The 20,952-nt window shown below is 37.6% G+C and overlaps 1 protein-coding gene across 2 annotated transcripts in view; it reads left to right on the top strand.

Moving 5' to 3' along the window:
* The first annotated feature begins 9,906 nt into the window (after positions 1–9,906).
* Positions 9,907–20,952, top strand: part of LOC132278712 (uncharacterized) — a 63,493-nt gene continuing 52,447 nt past the window's right edge. Inside the window, exons 1-2 of one of the 2 annotated variants that reach the window (XM_059780570.1) lie at positions 9,907–10,352; positions 16,967–17,087. In XM_059780570.1, the coding sequence (XP_059636553.1) occupies positions 10,089–10,352; positions 16,967–17,087 (385 nt within the window). In that variant the 5' untranslated portion in view covers positions 9,907–10,088. The remainder of the gene's footprint in view (positions 10,353–16,966; positions 17,088–20,952) is intronic. The other variant, XM_059780571.1, reaches the window with a different exon arrangement.

The following is a 20,952-nucleotide window of genomic DNA, read 5'->3' as shown; positions in this document are numbered from 1 at the left end:
TATCAATGCTTCATATATGCAAGGTAGTCTTCCCAATGACCCCATCTCCAGCTCTTTTTCTGTTTCAAGTTATTTTTGAGCTATATATATATCTCATTTTACCATGGATGATATTTTTGTAATAGCATGCCCATGGTTGTCTTTTTATTAAGTTTTTCATTCTAGTTTTGCTAAGGGACTAGCAAAATGTAAGCTTGGGGGTGTGATAAGCGCCGAATATTGCATATTCAAGCGCCCTTAATTGCATTATTTAAGTCCATTGTTTGCTTATTTTATGTAGATTATCCCCATTTGTGTGTTTGTATATATTTTCAGGTCCTTTTGCAAAAAAGGAGTACAAATAAGACTTTGTGGATTTTAGACCATCAAAAGGCACAAGGCTGAATTTCTGGCAGCAGTGGAGTCAGGACTTTGCTCGCCATTTCGACCTAGAAAACTTAAGAACTGGACTTCTCTCATAACATGAAAGATTTAGAGCTCTGAATCAGCTTTCCAAATCTTTAAACGGTTTGTCATTCGGAGCTCGGAGCAGAAAGTTATGGCCTTGTTACCAGAGGTGCGCAGAACTGCCTAGTAGCAATGAAATTCTGCCTTGATCTTTATTTTCGACCAACCATCCTTGAGATTTGGATCTCCACCAAAACATTAAGTTTTTAGAACTCTGAATCAGCTTTCTAAATCTTCAAATGGTTCATCATTCGAAGTTCAGAGCGCCAAGTTATGGCCATTTTACCAAAGTAGGTCCGGGCGGAGCAAACCAAGCATAGGGCATTCTGCCCAATTTTCGAGTGCTCGAGGCCCTATTTCGAGCACTCAAAATTAGGGCAGAATTCTACACGACTCAGCCCACTTGTGCTCAGATTTTACCTACTTTGGAAGCTCTCCTTTATGAGTTGGTGGGGGATGTTTCTTGGAGGAGAGAGAGGGCTTTTTGGGTGGATTTCTTATCTAGATAAAGAGGGGAGAGCCACACATTTACATGAGAAGCTTCATTTTTACAAGATAAAGGAGAGAGAAGAGAGCAAGAAAGGTGTGTTCTTGGAGCTAGAAGAGGGGAGCTCGAAAATGGAGGTCAAGGCTTTGCTTCCTCCTTCCTCTAGTGCATCAATGGGTAACTAAACCTCCATCTAGGGAGGTGATGAAGCCTCCTTTGTAAGTATGCTATAATCTTGTTTTAATTTGGGGAATGAAGTGTATTTGTGATCTTTTCATATTCTAGAGACTTACACATGTTGTAAATGTTCTTCAATTCAATAAATGATTGTGTTAAATGTATCATCTTATCTTAGATTGTATGTTTTCATGATTATAGGGCTTATATCTTCATAGTGAGAATGGAGATGAGAATATGAAATGGTTTTCTTGGCATGTCTTGTGAAGGTTTTGATAGTCCATTCCTATGAACGATGAACCATACTACACCCCTAGTTTAATGTAGTTAGGTAGATGGTTCATACCAACCGTGGATGGATTATACTTAGTCTTTGATTACATGTGCATTTACCATACAAAGTAAGGGATTTGATAGGCCATTCCTAGGGGATTATACTTAGATGGTTTATACTTAGCTCTGATTGTATGAACTTCTTGAAGACAGTGTAGTTATCATGCATCTCTATATATCATGGTCATTTACATAAGTAGTTCCCCAAGTTAATTGCAAGCTAGCATGTTTATGAGGTGTGTGGTGGATTCATTTCCCTAGTCCTCTCCACCTAAGTTTCACTCCTTTTAATCTCCTTCAATTTATCGTTTTATGCATTCTGAATTCATAGTTTCAGTGACAAACAAACAAAACCTCTATGAACACCCCTTCATCATCCTAAAAATGACTCTAGACACTTAGGTTGCCTTAGACTAGCGCAGTCCCAGTGGTTCGACTTACCCGACCAATAGCCCTATTTTACAATGATTCGTGCTATTGTGAAGGTTGATGTTTAGTTGATCAACCGATCAGCGGTTGAGAGAATTCAAAAATATCATTCAAAGCATTTACTCAAGCATTCATTTCACTCAACCATACCAACTTGAGCTTCATTTTAATTCATCTATTACTTTAGCCTTGTGAGCTTACATTTGTACATCTATCTTGAGAGAGATTCATTCTTGTATCACAACTACAATTTCTTCTACAAACTTGTAAGGGTTGGTGTAACCCAAAGAAGCTTAGAAGAAGGGTGTTCTTCTAGCAAAGAAGAGAAGCAAGTGTTTGCTTCATGTAAAGGTTTGCTCTCCACTCGTAAGGAGAAGCCATAGTGCATCGAGAAGTCTCAAGAGGGACCTTGAGCCGAGGAGTAGGAGTTTCCGAACCTCGCTAAAATTACCGAGTCATTGTTTGAAATTTCTCTTCTCTTATCTCTTTTACAATTGTGCTATTAATTGTTTACTTTCATATCTTATATGTTGCATAATTGTTTGAATGGTAGAATAGAATTTGCAAATTTATAAATTACGAAAATTGGCCATTGACTCTATTCACCCCCCTCTAGAGTCAATTAGCAGTTAACAGATCGGAATCGAAGGACAATCACGAGGGGGCATAAAAGGGGACAGTTATATGCTTTGGATGGAAACTGTCAAGAGGCACTAACGACAATAAAAAAGGGTGATACTTCCTCCATTATTTGGCACCAGCGACTTGGATATCCGAATTCGAAGACTTTGTCCTTATTGAAAGAAAGAAAAGTCATTGATGTCACTCACTGGGAAACTAAACCTTCCTTATGTATTAGTTGCTAAATGGGTAAAAATTGTAAATTACCCTTTAACAAATCAAATAAAGTGTCTAAGTTTCCTCTAGAAAAAATACATTCTGATCTTTGGGGCCAGCCCCTTTGAGTTCTAATCAGAATTTTCGATTCTATGTCATTTTTGTTGATCATTTTTCAAGGTTTACCTGGATATATACTTTAAAACGAAAGTCTGATTTCTTAGCCTGCTTCTTCAAGTTCTAAAAACTAATGGAGAATCAGTTTGATCACCGAATTAAAATCTTTCAATGTGATGGTGGAGGAGAATTCAGTTCTACTGATTCTATTAATCATCTTGCAAATTGTGGCATTGAATAACATATTTCTTACCCTGGAACTCCTGAACAAAATGGAGTAGCCGAACGCAAGCATCGACACATTGTAGAAACTGGGTTAACTATGTTATTTCATGCAAAATTGCCCTTATCATTTTGGGTTGAAAGTTTTCTCACTGTTGTGTATCTTATAAATAAGTTGCCATCCTCGGTTCTAAAAAACGTTAGTCCCTATTATTAGCTCTACAATCGACATCCCAACTATAATGGCTTACGGGTGTTTGGATGTCAGTGCTTTCCCTCTCTGCGATACCAAAATCAATCAAAATTCTCCAAGAAGACTTATCCATGTGTGTTCCTTGGCTATAGTCCCAGTCACAAATGCTATAGATGTGTAGAACCAAAAACAAAGAAAGTTTACATATCGCGACATGTGGTGTTTAATGAAGAAAATTTTCCATTTCAGCCACAAGTTTCAGAGTCAGAATTACCCTATTTATCACTATTTGAATATCCTTCTTTGGATGACTGGCTCGACAAAATATCTAAGGAAAGTCTCTCTAAAGCGGCAGACCAAACTTTGGAACATTTGACCAATTCCACACAAAAATCATCGATCCCTTTAATTTCTGACTTTATTAATTGTTGTGATAATGATTTTGATACAGGATCTTCTCAAAATAATACTATAAATTGTGCTGAAGATCAGGAACATAAAAAATTCTGTTTCTTCTTCCATTTTGGACATTGAAGACACCTTTCCACTCTCTGAAAATATCACGCCTGCCAACGATTTTTCAATTGAATCTTCTCCTGCATTCACACCTATTTCAGATTTTCCTTCACCAACTGAAAATTCACCTACTGGTCAATCCTCAGAATTACATGGAGATATGGTCGTTGATTTATCTAAATGCCTTTTAAGGTACTGTAACTTCCTCCATGCAATTAACTCAAATGCAACCCATGCCAATAGACGCAGACCCCATGTAGACAACTCGTCCAATACGTGAAAGACACCCTCCTCCATATTTACATGATTATGCTACAATTGCAACTTTTACCAATTTCAATCCCGTACCTGATCGAGCTTCTTTGGAGCCCAAGACCTTAAAGATAGCTTTAAAATATGATCGTTGGATTAATGCAATGAAATATGAGATTAAAGCTCTCAATGACAATGTAACATGGGAACTCGTTCCTCAACCCTCTAACATCAATATTGTGGGCTCAAAATGGGTGTATAAAATTAAATACAAAGAAGATGGCATTATTGCTTGCTACAAGGCTTGTTTAGTCACTAAAGGATTTACTCAAGTCTCAGGAGTGGACTATGACAAAACTTTTAGCCCGGTTGTAAAACCGACTACCATACGCCTTGTCATAGCCCTTTCTCTTTCGTTCAAATGGCACCTGAGGCAACTTGATGTTAAAAATGCCTTCTTGCATGGGAATTTCAAAGAGAAAGTCTACATGGAGCAACCTCCGGGCTTCATTGATGCACACCGACCCAATAATGTTTGCCTGTTAAAGAAATCTCTATACGGACTAAAGCAGGCTCCACATGCTTGGTTTGACCGGTTATCACAATTTCTTCTTCAACTTGGCTTTTATTATTGCAAAGCCGAATCTTCACTCTTTATTTATCGTACCAGCCACATAATTACAATTCTCTTAATTTATGTTAATGATATTCTTGTTGCTAGTAATGATAATCAATGCAGTTCGATGCTTCTTGAACAACTTTGCAAAGAATTTACTATTAAAGATTTAGGCCCGTTGCACTATTTTCTTGGCGTGGAGATCAAACGATTTGATGGAGGGCTCTATCTTTGTCAACAAAAATACACCAACAATTTGCTTCAACAGACACACATGCTAGAAAGTAAATCCATTACCACACCACAAGCTCTCAAGGATCACTCAAGTTCATCCGATAATGTTGCTATAGAGGCCACTAATTTTTGCAGTATTGTGGGTGCTTTACAATATTTGATGTTCACTAGGCCTGATATTGTTCATGCTGTAAATCGGGCCTGTCAACACTTTAGTCATCTAACAATGGCCAATTTGAAAGCTATTAAACGGATACTATGATATTTAAAGGATATTCAACATTACGGCCTCCTCTATCTTTCTATAAGTCTTATCTCATTGTATGATTTTAGTGATGCCGATTGGGCAGGTTGTCCCCCAACAAAAAAGAGTATAGCGGGTTATTATGTTTTTCTCGAAGCCAACTATATTTCTTGGTGTTCCAAGAAGCAACTGACCATAGCCCGATCTAGTATCGAAGCCGAATATCTGTCCATGGCTTTTGTGGCTGCTGAATTAACTTGGCTAACCTTTCTTTTAAGAGATATTGGTGTGTCTTTAGTTAAACCACCTCAATCATTTTGTGATAACATTAGTGACTTACATATGTCTGCAAATCCTATGTTCTATGCTCGGTCCAAGCACATTGAATTTGATTACCACTTTGTTCGTGAAAAAGTTGCTATGGGAACTCTTGTTACTCAATTTATTTCTACTGTTTTACAGCTGACGGACATCTTCACAAAGCCTCTGTCAAATGATGTGTTTTCGTTATTTTGACGCAAGCTGGGTGTTCATCAAAATTATCACGCCAGCTTGAGGGGGCATATTAAGGAAAATAAGGATATTAATATAGGTGCAGATATGGAAGCTAACAGCCACAAGATCAATTCAATGCTTAACCAAGTATTACATCCCTATAATCCTGGACGCGGTTCTATAAGTTCCCAAAAACAAGATCTTTGTCAACTTTCCATTATTCCATACAGCTAGCAAGATTTTTCTCAACCTTCCATTATTTCACACAACTAGCACGTATGATTTATTGTGCAAAAATAGCTTATAGAATTTCTCCATTAGTGTGCTATAATTGCGGTGTGTTTTTTCAATTTGTTCCATATATATATTTGTACAATATCATCAATCAAAGACAACACTTCCTTCAACCATTTCAAAGAAAATCTTTTCATATATGTGATCGAATATGCATATGTGGAGTTTCACATACCCAATTCCGGTGATCCAAAATTCCTTGTAATCGGAGCTTGCTTTTGATCGTCGATTGAACTCAAATCGAGACCCGATACGAGTTGCATGATTAGCTTGTTGGAGTTGTCTGAAGTGCACGCGACCAAGAGTCGCCGGCTCTGTGATGGAGTTGCAACAACGTTGATGAGAACTTGCGATATAGTCATCGGCTGTGCGATGGAGTTGTGATTGAATAAAAACTAGAACAATGCATGCAATGAAGTTGTAGGAGTAGCAACGAAGATTCGATGATGGCAATATTGACCCCAGCGGCGATGGTTCGACTAATGGTGGCATTGAAGAAGACGGTAATTCAGAGGCGTATATATATATATATATATATATATATAGAGAGAGAGAGAGAGATATGTGTGTGTTAAACATATATATCTATATACAAAATCTATTTTATTTCTTTTATTTTGTTATAAGAGTACATTAGTCAATTCATTGTTTAATTTCATCAAAAGTCCTTATTTGCACAAATTAAAAAAATGTAAAGGAGTTTATTGAACAACAGAAGTATTTTTTGCCCTTAACTCTTATTAATATTAATATCTCACTATTCTTGTTTTTATCTCTCCTCCCTTTTATCTTTTTTTTTTTTTTCTCTCCTCCTATTGTCTCTCATCTCCCTTTTTCTCTCTCCTCCTGTTCTCTCTCTTTCGTAAGTAACTAATTGAGGAATGAAATGATGTTTATTGAAATTTATGATCTATAAGGCATGTCTATGATTGTATTTACATAATGTATCATGGCTATATATGGTAATGATGATTTGATACATTGGCATGTAAAATATGGAAGTAATTTTTATGTATATATATATATATATATATATATATATATATATATATATATATATATATATAAAGCATATGTTATCTATTGCATGCATGTTGTATTTACTAAAAAAATGTTGATGGTGGTTTATTCGGAGGCATGGATGAGTTGTCATGGCATAAACAGACTACCATTTAATTGTGTGAACAAAATACACACATTAATAGTATGGAGAATTTGCTATTATATAGTATGGACAAAATTATACTGGTGGAGGCATGACTGAGTTGCCAATGAATAGATAAATTACTATTTAAATTGTATAGACATAAACATACTCTTTAAGGAATGGTAGAGTTACCAGTGATAATTTAATTATAATTAGGAGAAATATATTCCATTATAAGAGTAATTTATTTATTATGGTTCATAAGAGTATAAGACATTTTAATTAAATTAAGCTTTACAAGATAAACTTCTAAAAGAGGTTAATTTGTCCAATGTTATATATATATATATATTGTTATTTATGTTTTGGGACTTGGGGAATTTATTTATTTATTACGTTTGATGTTGTATATTGTAAAGATAAAACTTTATTGTGATTGATTTTGGTTAGAGATGGACTATTTATCGGTTTTTAGAGGCTTAGTAAAGGGAGTTTGCTCGTGGGTTTTGATCCACCATTATTTTTATCTTTCAGGTTCTTAGAGGTTCAAGTATCGAGGTTGAGGATCCGCAACTTAGAGGCTTATTTATCATTTACTCTTGTTTATTTCAAAGTAGGATATTAGTATGTCATTTCACTATAATTTTTATTTATGGATTTCTGGACAGTGGATTTTGGTCAAGGGGTCTTTGAGTTACAGGATTCCTAAGTTGTAACTTTTGGAGGATTATTAATTAATAAAATTATTATTTATTAGTTTTTCTTCAGCGTATTATTTATTCTTTTATTTCACTTTGTAATATGTGCTTGTTTAAATACTTAATTGTTTTGATATCCCCTAATTTCTGAATGTGGACTTGATCAACCCATGTCTCTAAAATTAAAGGGTATCACCGGTGGTGATATATATATATATATATGTGAAGGTAATGTACGTATATGTATATGTATACGAATTGGGTTCGATTTGGGATTCCTCGTGGTGAGGGTGGCAGCAAACTGGGATCTTAGCTTTCGCGGTAGCGGAGTAGTAAATGCTTAATGGCGGCAACGCTGGTGGCGGTGCTACCGCAACCTGTTTCTGGTTCTCAATTGCTAGGGCTTTTTGGTTCTCAATTGCTTGGTTGAACCCCATAATGGTTCCATTAGACTTATTGAATCGGGTGTGGAATTTGGACACATTAAATAGGTCGATGGGCGTGATACCACTTTTGCCGGAGAGGAGCTTGTTGTAGTTGGCATCGACATCGACCTCGCTGTTGAAAATGAACACGCTTCTTCAGATTCTTCTCACGCTTGGGGCGGGAGGTCGTGGTGTTATTGGGTTAGCCATGGCTATTCTTATTTGTTTTTTCTATGGTGGTGGTGGTGGTGTTTGGGGTTGTTTATATAAATTTTTTCTATTAAGGTGGTGTCTCGTAGTGGTGGTGGTATTGTCTAATTGTGGTGGTGGTGGTGGCGGCAGTTGTGGTGGGGGCTGTGATGGTGTTTTGGTCTATTTTGATTTTTGATTTTTTTTTTTTTTTTTTTTTTTTTTTTTTTTTTTGTGGTGGCGGCGGCAGCAGTGGTGTTTTGGGATGGCAAAGAGAGAATGATCAAAAAGGGGGAGACACGTTGAGAGAGGAAATTGATGAGGGGTAGTTTAGCAATTTAACAAGCCTGATATTTTTTGAGTTAATCAAATAAAATATTAAGGAACAAATATGTCATTTGAAACCTCGAGGGGTGTCATTGTCCAAAATAGCATTGATTAACCGTTTTAGTAAAATTGACCGAAATCTCAAAAAGTGCTAGTGCAATTAGTCCTAAAAAATTTGTGGCCAAATGATCAAGTGGTCGAGCGGTACCATCCTTCCTCTTCGAATGGGAGGTTTGGGATTTGGACCAGTGGAGGCATCAAGCCGTCAATTGCTTTTAACTTCCAAAACAAACAAATAAATAAATAAATTGTGGCGGTCAAAATTTGTGGCATCTAAGAGCATCTTCAATTGGCTTTCTGAATTTGTCACATTGGCATTTTTCGATAGCCACTTCAGTATTTCCCATAGCCACGTCAGCGTTTTAGAGTCTCCAAATTTTAGCTACCACATGTATTCCAATAGTGCATTTTCGCTCTCCAAAAATATTAATATTTAATATTTTTAAAATTTTTATTTTTAACTTTTTTTGCAGTTTAAACATTAACATAATATAAGTTTATTTATCATTATTAACATTACTCAAAAAATAAAAATAACAATTCTTAGCATTAATCAATATTTGGATTGAAGAGACTTTTCAGCCCCATCTAATATATATATGTGTGTAATTATATATGAAGAAAAAGAGAGAGCTCTCTGAATAGAATTGTAACTTATTCCAAAGATTAATTTTAGATTGAAATAGAGAGGAAGATTAAGGTTGTAAGATTGCCTAGTGATGCGTTATTTGCACTAAGCTTAATGGGTATATAGATATACAGAGTGTTTTATTTGTATATTAAATCACTTATAGAGAAATTATTTGAAGAAATTTTTATAATGAGATCAGACTGTGATACAATGAATGTATATATACACAGAGGAATCAGAAATTTAGTTTGGGGATACTAGCATATGATAAAATAAATTTTTAGTAAAAAAAATGTTTAAACTGCCAAAAAAAAAAAAAAAAAGAAAAAAAAAAAAGTGCAAAAAACACCCTTACCATTTAGTATGTGCATATAAATTTTTTAATAAATGAAAAAAAAGAGAGACCAAAATAATCCAAAAATCTGTTTTTTAGCTTTTTTTTTTTTTTTTCCAGCCAAACACGGCCTTAGGAATAGTATTTTGAGCTAAAACACTATTCTGGGTCAAAAGCAAAAAAACAATAGAAAACAGATGCGAACCCGCATGGCAGGCCTGCGATCGCTAAAGTCAGCCCAAAATCGCCTTAAAGGCCTGCGTTGGAGCTGCTCAAACGAGATTTCGCTAGCCGGATCACCTACTTTACTTCACCTGCCCAAAAGGAAAAAATAACGCTTCCCCTCTCTCTCACACACACCCAAAAACCCTAGACATTGCAACAATGGCATTAAGAACTGTCGACACAACCTACTCGAAGCTCCTCTCTCGAATGGCTATTCGTTCCCTCCGCACCTTCGTTACTTTCTGCTCCAATTTCGAGTCAGGTATTCAAACTAACGGTTCGGATTTGGACTCTGAAGGTAAGAAAAACGGAGCATTCAATTGTTTTCTGGAAGAAGGGCCAGCATCCCCCTGCAAGGTGAAACATGAAGAAGAGGTGGATGAGGAGAAGTACCCGGGGAATTACTACGACGAAAGCGACCCAGTAAGTGGTATTTAAATTTGACGAGTAAAAATATGAACGGTAAGCTATACATATAATTCATTCTTAAAGGTTATAACTCAATGACAAATGTTATTCAGTCACATGTCAGGCAGGTAAGACATTCAATATTTGTCAATGCATGTCTAAAAAGTATGAATTTTTTTTTTTTTTTTTTTTTTTTTTTTTTTTTTTTTTTTTTGTGATAAGTAAAAAGTATGAACTTTCCTTATGGAATCTTCTCCAAGGAATGGTCTGTGGGTTCTCCGATAGCAATAGTCAATAGATAAATGCCACTGAAAAGGCAATATTAAATAGACGAGCGGCAACATTTACATACACATGTATAGTATAGTATTAGAACATATACATACACATGTATAGTATAGTATTAGAATGCATGAGTCTATCAAAAATTAAAGGTGATACAAATTAAGGGTAACTGGATTACTGTGATTGATCTAAAATTTCTTTATCATGTGCATTATGGAGAATGAATTCAACAAAAGGAATGCAGGTTGAGGTATTCAGTAATCTCTGAGGGTATATTATATAAGGGGGTCAATATAGTCCTTGATGAACGATAGCAGCTAAAAGGATTTGCATAGTTGATCCCTAAGATTTAGAGCATTAAAACTTCAATGAAAATAAACATTCATTCTGAAAACTCCTTTCTTAGTGCTGCTGACAATTTTTGCTTCCATAATTTAAACATCATATTGTGTTTAACATGCACTAAACTGATAGAAAACAGCTGTTAAACTTGTGTAGGAAGTGAAAATTTAACATGGAAGTGCTGATTGGTCTGTGCTAGTAATGTGATATAAATTCGGGACCTTTTGCACGGCACAATCTGGTGTGGTATCACTATTGTAGCTCAACAAATGTGAGGAATTTGGATGTGATTCATCCGGGATAGTTATTAAGACTTGCTATAAGTATTTAAATGTGTAATGAATCTAATTTCACTAGTAAAAATCCGAAGGGTGAGCTATACATATAATTCATGCTAAAAGGGTATATCTCAATGTCAAATATTATTCAGTCACATGTCAGGTGGGTAAGCGGGTAAGCCATTCAATATTTGTTTATTCATGTCCAAGAAGTATCAACTTTCGCTATGGAATCTGCTCCATGGAATAGTTTGTGGATTCTCAGGTAGCAATAGTCAGTAGATAAATACTACTAAAATGGTGATATTAAATAGATGAGCAGCAACATGTTCATAATTTCATGCATTTGCATAATACAGTATAGGATAGTATTAGAATGCGCAAGTCTATTAGAAACTAAAGGTGATACCAATTAAGGATAACTGTCTATAACTACGAGTGATCTAAAATTTCTTCATCATGTGCAACATAAAGAATGAATTCTTCAAGGAGTGACATGTTTTGAGTTGGAGGTACAGTGGGGACATTAAGTAGGCCAAAAAGAATGCTGGTTGAGGTGTTCAGTAATATTTGATGGTATATTATATAGGGGAAATTATATCCTTGATGAATGATAGTGGCTAAAAGGATTTGTTTTATTTGATCCCAAGTTTTAGAGCCTTAAAACTTCCATCAAAAGAAACATTCATTTTGCAAACTTCTTTCTTAGCGGTGCCGACAATTTTTGCCTCCATAATTTAAACATCAAGTTGTGTTTATCATGCACTAAACTGATAGAGAAAGTTGTTATACTTTGCAGGAAGTAAAAAATTAAAATAGAAATGCTGATTGGCCTGTGCTACTAATGCTGTAAATTCGGGACCTTTTGCAAAGCACAATCTGGTTTGGCATCTGTATTGTTGCTCAATTAATGTGAGGATTTTGGATGTAAATCATCTGGGATGGTTTTTTTTTTTCTTAGTTGGTGTACTCACACACATGCCTCCACCGTGGTTCAAACCCCTCGAACCCTTGACCTCCCTTTAGGAAGTAGAGGCTTGGTACCGCTTGGCCACTGGCCTGTTGGTTCATCTGGGATAGTTGTTAAGAATTGCTATGTGTATTTAAATATGTAATGAATCGAATTTCACGAGTAAGAATGTGAAGATTGAGCTATATATATAATATTATATTTAGATCCATCTTTATTGATACTTCTATTAACGAGTCAGCTCATTTACCTATTGATCAACTTGATCAACCACATGATGCTACTAAATTAGTTATTGAGAATCAGACACGTTATCCCACTCGAGAAAAAACCTCCCTCTGATTTTGGTTTTTCTGTTGTAAAATATCTCATCTTTCATTATGTGTCTTCACATCGTTTATTTTCATCTTATAAAATATTTGCAGACCAATTATCATCCGTGTCTGTCACTAATAAGTTACAGGAAGCTCTTGACAACCCCAAGTGGAAAGTTGCCATGATTGAAGAAATGGAAGCTTTATAGAAAAATTCTACATGGGAACTTGTTGAGCAACCAGAGGGAAAGAAGACAGTTGGTTGCAAATGGGTATTCACAGTGAAGCATAAGACAAATGGTTCAGTGGAGAGTTTCAAAGCAAGATTGGTAGGTAAAGGTTATACCCAAACCTATTGGATAGATTATTAGGAAACATTTGCACCGGTGGCGAAGATAAATACAATAAGGGTCCCCTTATCCTTGGCTGCAAATTTAGAGTGGCCTCTTCAACAGTTTGATGTGAAGAATGCATTTCTTCACGGAGATCTAGAGGAAGAAGTATGCATGGAATTTTCTCTTGGCTTTGTTAATCCCTTTAAAAGAGGTAAGGTATGCAGATTGAGAAAATCCTTGTATAGACTCAAGCAGTCACCTAGAACTTGGTTTGGCAAGTTTACTTAGCCCATGAAGAAATATGGATACCACCATAGCCAGTCGGATCACACTCTATTTCTCAAACATTTTCTTTGAGGTAAGATTACTGCATTGATCGTGTACGTGGATGATATTGTGGTGACCAGTAGTGATGGTAAGGAGGTAAGATTACTGCCTTAATCGCCCCATTGCTCTTTAGAAGGGTAAACGTTCTTTTACTTACCCTATTTATAATTTCTTGTTTCTGTTGCCTCTGTTTCTCTTCCTTTTAGTGTTGCAAATGCACTAGCAAAACCTAAATGGCGTGATGCTATGATAGAAGAACTATAAGCACTTGTGAAAAATGAGACTTGGGACATGGTTCCGCTTCTTATGGACAAAAGGCTGTGGGTTGTCTTTGGGTGTTTGTAGTTAAGCATAATCTAGATGGGTCAGTTGCTCGTTACAAGGCTCGGTTGGTTGCCAATGGTTATGCTCAGACTTAGGGCTGGCAATTTCCTCCGACCCGGCAGGGGCGGATTTAGTGGCCCCTAAATGGATTTGCGACGGGTATGGTAAAATAATTGAAAACCCGAAGCGAGTTTGGGGCGGGGGCGGATTTAGTAATGGCCTCGTCCCGATTATATATGTACCTTTAATTTAATTAATTAATTATTTATTTATTTATTTTTGTTTATATATAAAATATATATTTTATATTTTTAAGACTCTTGTTACTTTGTTGGAAGTGTCCGTTAATATATTAATATTCACTAGTTAGTAATTTAAAAGTTGGGTTAGCTTATTTTTCAGTCCAATTTGAGCACATTGGGCTAGTTTTTTTTTACTACGTAATAAAGTGGCATAACCCGGCCCGCCCCCGCCGCGCCCCGCAATTAAACGGAGTATATGGGGTAGAGTTGGTACTTTGTCTATCGGAATAGGGGCGGAGATGGTATAACAATTACAAACCCATTCCGGAGTAGGGGCGGAGTTGGTGTGATAGATTTTCTAACGGGGCAGAGTACGGTTTAACCAAGCCCGTCCCAACTCAGTCCCATTGCCATCCTTACTCAGACTTATGGCATAGATTATTAGGAGCCTTTTGCCCCTATTGCCAAGATGAATACCATTCGTGTATTATTTTCCGTTTGCTGCAATTCGATCTTGGACTCTATTTCAGTTAGATGTCAAGAATGCCTTTCTCAATGGTGATTTGCAGGAGGAGGCGTATATCGTTCCCCCTCTGGGCTTTCGTTCTCCTGCTCATTCTGGTATGGTTTGTCGTCTTCGTCGCTCCCTGTATGTCCTCAAGCAATCTCCTCGAGCTTGGTTTAATTGCTTTAACACTGCCATGCTTTAGTTTGGTTTCCATCAGAGTGCAACATATCATACATTGTTCTTATGTCATTCAGGCGGTAAGACTATTGCTCTCATTGTGTATGTCGATGATATTGTTCTTATTGGAGATGATACTGCCGGAATTGCTGAGGTTAAGAGCTATCTTGGCCATTAGTTTGAGATTAAAGATCTCGGTCCCCCCTTCAATACTTCTTGGGCATTGAGGTGGCTCGCTTCAAAGCTGGCATTTTAATCTCTCAATGCAAGTATGTTCTTGACTTGCTTTCTGCTTCTGGTTAGCTTAGCGCTTGTCCTACTGACATTCTGATTGAATAGAATCATGTTGGCTGATTCTGAGGGGGAGTTGTTGTCGGATGTTGGTCAGTAACAATGACTTGTTAGGAAGCTTATCTATTTATCCATGACTTGACCTTATATTGCTTATGCTGAGTGTTATGAGTCGATTCATGCACTTCCTCGTGCCCCTCACCTTGATACAACTATTCGGATTCTTCGTTAGTTAAAGGGGTGTCCAGGCGGTGGTATTTTGTTTTCCAATCATGGTCACTTATGTGTTGAGGCTTGGAAAGATGCTGATTATGCAGGATCAGTTTTAGATGGGAGGTCCACTTTGTGCTATTGTACCACTATTGGTGGCAATTTGGTTACTTCGCACAGTAAGAAGCAGGATGTTGTCTCTTGATCTAATGCAGAGGAAGAGTATAGGGCTATGGCTCTTAGGGTATGTGAGTTGCTATGGCTGAAAACCTTAACGACAAACTTGTGCCTTCCAGTGTCACTTCCATTCTCACTTTACTGTGACAACAACTCTGCCATTAGCATATCAACAAATCCCGTTCAACATGACAGGACTAAGCATATAGAGGTGGACCGTCACTTCATTCGAGAAAAGATCATCTCTGGTCAAATTTGCACTCCATTTGTCACCAGCTTTCACAAGCTCTCAGCAGCTTGTAGACATTCTTACAAAGACTGTGTTTGAGAATGCATTGTTCAAGTTGAGCGTTTCAAAAATCCACGTACCAACTTGAGGGGGAGTGTTAGCAGATATGATAGCCACGATTTATGGAATGACTTACCATATTAGTAGAGATTTAATTATGCTATAGAATATGCCATTGAATATGCTATAAAATATGCTGTGATTTGATTTAATTTTCTTTCTTATTATATGAGCATGTGCTCTTTTATCTATAAATATTAGAGCTGTGAATGAGTGATTTATCTCATTCAAGTCTTTACACAATTCTCTCATTCTTCTTCTTTTTATATTTCTTCTATATTCAGGACCTTTTGCAAGGCACAATCTGGTGTGCCATCTTTATTGTAGCTCAATTAATGTAAGGGGTTTTATTTGGATGTGAATCATCTGGGATAGTTGTTAAGACTTGAAATGTAAACCACATTCATTCTTTGTAAATATGATATCCAGCAACTACCAAGACTTCTTTTGTGGTATAATAATTGGAATTATAGATTTGATTTCATATTGGAGTTAAGTCTCTTTGCTTTCTTTCCACTTTCTTGGAAGTTTGATGAAGAATCCAAGTTAGAATAGATATTATTTTGATGGAATTTTAGATAGCAACACGAAATAGGCAAATGGTGCATACTTTAGCATCAGGTGAACTTTAGAAGAATTTACGGTTGCCTACTCAAATTCAAAACACATTATAACAAGTTTACAACTGTTAACTTGTGTGACCTAAAAAAATGACCATTATTAAAATCAATAGAGTTATTCAATTAGATAAGGAATGCTCCACTCTAATCGATTATAATTGGACCGTGTTTTAATTTTTTTTTTATTTTTATTATTTATTTATTTTTGGGTTGGGGGAGACTAGGATTTGTTTGGATTAGAAGTGTGGAAATGATTAAACAAATAATGACAAAGTAATATTTTTTATTCTTGAATCTTCAAGGATTTATAATACTATGAAGGAGAACGTACTTCTCTTGTTATTCATTCCTTACGAGAGGTTTTTAGTGGTAAACAAGAAAAGATGTTCATGTGAACTAGACTTCGTTCATAGTCTTCCATTTTAAAGAGGTGATGATTTTTTGTGTTTTCATTTGTCTTAAGAAAAGAGAAATAGCTAGGCTAATCAATATGGGATAGAATAATTAGACTTCATTGAAAAAATAAATATAATGGGCAAAATGGATTTCAATAGCAAAGAATGAAATAAGAGAATAGGTATGACCAATTCCATTTATATGGGATAAAGGGAAGGATAATGATGATGATCCCAAAGTTATAAAAATAAAATAAAATAAAATGATGATGATCCCAACTCGATCAATGTGACTATTTGTCTTGAATAAGTTGCCTTTTACTACGTTCTTCATATGTTTAGCAATTTTTTTCCATCTATTTGTCCAAGACTTTCATTTTTCCTTGGTTTGGGCTTGAATTTGGATCTTTTGTAGGAGACCAAATTTAAGTGAAAATTACATCTTCATATGTTAAATTTGGCTGACTGAATATCTTTATTGTTAGCGACAAATGATGATGAGGAACATTTGCGACAGGTCGCAATGGTTTACGAATTGCATTGATGCAACCGATGTTGAGAGTAATGCCTTTTCTACTGATGAACCTATTCTTGTCGGGCGTCCAGGTAAGTGTGTCTATGATGCATGTGTCCTCATTTTTTACTACTTTTCATTCGAATGATAATTTTAGTGCAAGTTATGTGATCTAAAGGCTCTATGTTGGATAATATTATTATAAGAATCCTTACTTAAATTACTCCTTGGCAAAATATTGCTATGACACTTGTTACCATAATTGTATTTGACTTTCTGTGTAATTCCTTTATTAAAAATACTTGTAAAGGAAGAATACTTGTAGAGCAAGTATTTTCTATTCTTTAGTTACAAGTCTTTCTCATTTCACTTATAAGTAGAGGTGATCATTGTATACAAAAATCAAGGGAGTATAGCAAATGTCTTTCTTTTTTTTTTTTTTTTTTGTGTTTGTGTGTGTGTGTGTGTGTGTGTGTGTGTTAGTTGTTTTTGTTTTGTGATAAGTAACATATCATAAAAAAACATTCAAATGGGGAGTTGATCCTAAATACAATTCTCACAAACAAAACAATATGCTATATCCTCAAACTATCCACAAAAATCATCATATTTTCAATGCGATGCGAGTGTGACTCATTTGAGGCATTTGAGGTGTGTACTGGGCTGTTTTCAAGTTGTCTTTGGGCTGAAGATTAACATTGGCAAGAGTGTGATTGTTCCAGTGGGGGAGGTGGATCACATTCATGATCTGGCAGCTATTTTGGGTTGCAGAGTTGAGTCTTTACCGTTTTCATATTTGGGGCTGCCCTTGGGTTCTTGTACGAGGAGAATTGCTATTTGGGATACAGTGGTGGAACGTTTCCAAAAGAGGGGGAGTGTTCCAGTGGAGAGAGAGGAGGAAGAGAGTCTAAGTCCTTCGACCATTGTTACTTATGAAAGGAGGAGGAAGGGGGTTAGGGAGAAGGCCAGTGGAAGGAAGGATGAGTCGGTCAACACTACTGTTTCCTTATGAAGCTTCAAATTCTTTCATGGAATGTCCGGGGTCTTAACGACCCGGCTAGAAGGAAAGTGGTGAAATCGGTGATTCGAAAAGCGGGCGGTCATCTTGTGTGTCTTCAAGAAACAAAGATTGCCTCGATGTCGGATGTGATTGTTCGAAGTTTGTGGGGTGGGAGATTCGTGGAGTGGTTTGCCTTGGATGCGATTGGCTCTTCGGGTGGTATTCTGATCATGTGGGATATCCGTTGGATCTCTTTGTCGTACTCTCAGGTTGGGCTTTTCTTGGCGTCTTGTGTTCTGTCCATGGTGGAGGATGGCTTTCGCTGGGTTTTTTCTAGAGTCTATGGGCCTACGGAGGATAGTGATTGCCATTTGCTCTTGGAGGAGCTGGGGGAGATTCGTAGGCAATGGTCGATGCCTTGGTGTATCGGGGGGGATTTCAATGTGGTGCGTTCCCCTTTTGAGAGGTCGACAGGGGGTAGGTGGACAGCTGTTACGATGGCTTTCTCAGAGTTTATTGATGCTTTCTGTTTGCTTGATTTGTCTTTGGTAGGTGGGCCTTTCACTTGGTCCAGTGGTCATTTTCCTCCGTCTCTTTCTCGCCCTGATAGATTCTTGGTGTCGAGTGATTGGGAGGAGAAATTTTCTGATGTTGTTTAGGCCACTTTGGCCCGTCCTTTGTCTGACCATGTTCCGTTGTTGTTGGATTGCGGCGGGCTGCATAGCAGAAGATCTCCTTTTAGATTTGAGAATATGTGGCTCCGGGCTGATGGTTTTCTGGAGCAAGTCCAATCCTGGTGGGCGGGGTATGGAGTGGCTGGCACTCCTAGTCATTCTTTGGCAGGCAAGTTGCGTTTTTTGAAGAATGATCTCAAAGTTTGGAATAAAGAGGTTTTTGGTAATTTAGCTTGGAGAAAGAATCGAGTTCTTTATGAGATTGCTGATATTGATAAGATGGAGAGCCTGGGTCTTTTGACGGTTCCTTTGAAGCGTAGGAGGGTGGAGTGTTAAGCAGAGTTTGCTGAGATTGCTGTTATGGAGGAGATCTCATGGAGACAGAAATCTAGAGCTCTGTGGCATCAGGAAGGTGATAATAACACTAAATTCTTTCATAGACTTGCAAATGCTCATAGAAGGAGCAACCACATTGGGAGGATTCGGGTGGATGGGGTGTTGATTAGTAAAGAGGAGGAGATTTGTAATAGTTTTTCTGAGTACTTTTCGAAGTTGTTCACTAAATCAACAGGTTGGCGTCCTTTGCTTGAAGGGCTTCACTTTGACTCTGTTTCGGGAGAGGAGTGCTCTGTATTGGAAGAGCCTTTTTCAGAAGAGGAAGTTCTCTCTGCTCTGAAAAGTTGTAATGGGGATAAAGCCCCTGGACCGGATGGTTTTACTATGAGGTTCCTTTTGGAGTGTTGGGAGGTGGTTCGTGAGGAGGTGATGGGCTCTTTTCATGCTTTCCATGTTCAGGGCTCTTTTGAGAAAAGTTTGAATGCAACTTTTATCGCTCTTATTCCGAAGAAGGGAGAGGCAATGGATGTTCGAGATTTCCGCCCTATTAGTTTGGTGGGATGTCTTTACAAGTTGATAGCGAAAGTTTTGGCCTCTAGATTGAAAAAGGTGATGGACGGCGTCATTTCTGACTCTCAGAATGCCTTTGTGGGAGGTCGTCAGATTTTGGATTCAGTTCTTATTGCTAGTGAATGTGTTGATTCTCGTTTGAGCAGCGGTGTTCCGGGTGTTCTTTGTAAGCTGGATATTGAAAAGGCGTACGACCATGTGAGCTGGAGTTTCCTTATCTACCTGTTGGAGAGGATGGGTTTTGGTGAACGGTGGAGGAGATGGATTCTTTTCTGCATTAAAAGCGCTCGGTTCTCTGTCCTTGTGAATGGAGCTCCGACGGGTTTTTTCTCTAGCTCAAGGGGCTTGAGATAAGGGGATCCGCTTTCCCCTTTCTTGTTCCTTTTTGTGATGGAGGCTCTTAGCAGATTGCTGAAGAGGGCTGTGGAGCTGGGTTTTTTGAGAGGTTTTCGAGTGGGCAGGGATGTTGCTAGCAAATTGGAGGTCTCCCATTTGATGTTTGCGGATGACACTATTGTGTTTTGTGATGCGGATGCGTCCCAATTGAGGTATTTGAGATGCGTTTTGATTAGGTTTCAAGTTGTCTCTGGCCTTAAAGTTGATGTGGGCAAGAGTCTTCTTGTGCTTGTTGGGGATGTTCCTGAGATTGAGATGTTTGCTCAGATCCTTGGATGTTGCACTGGCTCTTTTCCCATTTCTTACTTAGGATTGCCGCTGGGAGTCCCTTCAAGATGTGTGGGGAGTTGGGATCTGGTTGTGGATAGATTCGAGAGGAGGTTGGCTGGTTGGAAAAAGCAGTACCTGTCCAAGGGGGGTTGGGTTACCTTGATTAAGAGCACCCTTTCTAGCCTTCCTACTTACTTCATCACTCTGTTTCAGATTCCTTCTTCAGTGGCTGAGAGAATTGAAAGATTGCAATGCAATTTCCTTTGTGTGTGTGTTTGGGGGGGGCACCTGGTTCGGTGGGATCAAGTGTGCCATCCAATTCGGTTTGGAGGCTTAGGGTTAAGGAGGTTATTAACTTTTAACAAGGCTCTCCTTGGTAAATGGCTCTGGAGGTTTGGGATAGAGAGGCATTGGCTATGGAGGAGAGTTATTGCGAGCAAATTTGGGGAAAGTAGCTGTGGGTGGTGCTCTCTTGCGAGGCGTGGTCCAAGGGGGGTGGGAGTTTGGAATTTCATTCGGAGGGGTTGGGATGATTTCTGCAAGCATGTTCGTTTTCAAATTAAAGATGGAAGAAGGATCAGTTTTTGGAAGGATCTCTGGTGTGGGGAACTCCCTATTGCTCTCGCTGTCCCACGGCTCTACAGGATTGCTTCTCACCGACAGGCCATGGTTGTTGACTGTTATCATCTTGATAACGGGAGACTGACTTGG

The sequence above is a fragment of the Cornus florida genome, unplaced genomic scaffold (assembly GCF_030987335.1).
Source record: "Cornus florida cultivar Cherokee Brave unplaced genomic scaffold, ASM3098733v1 CherokeeBrave_3.0.0_Hap2_Chr10, whole genome shotgun sequence".
Lineage (NCBI taxonomy): Eukaryota > Viridiplantae > Streptophyta > Magnoliopsida > Cornales > Cornaceae > Cornus > Cornus florida.
The sequence above is the reverse complement of the archived record's forward strand: the minus strand, read 5'-3'. Positions and strand labels throughout refer to the sequence as shown.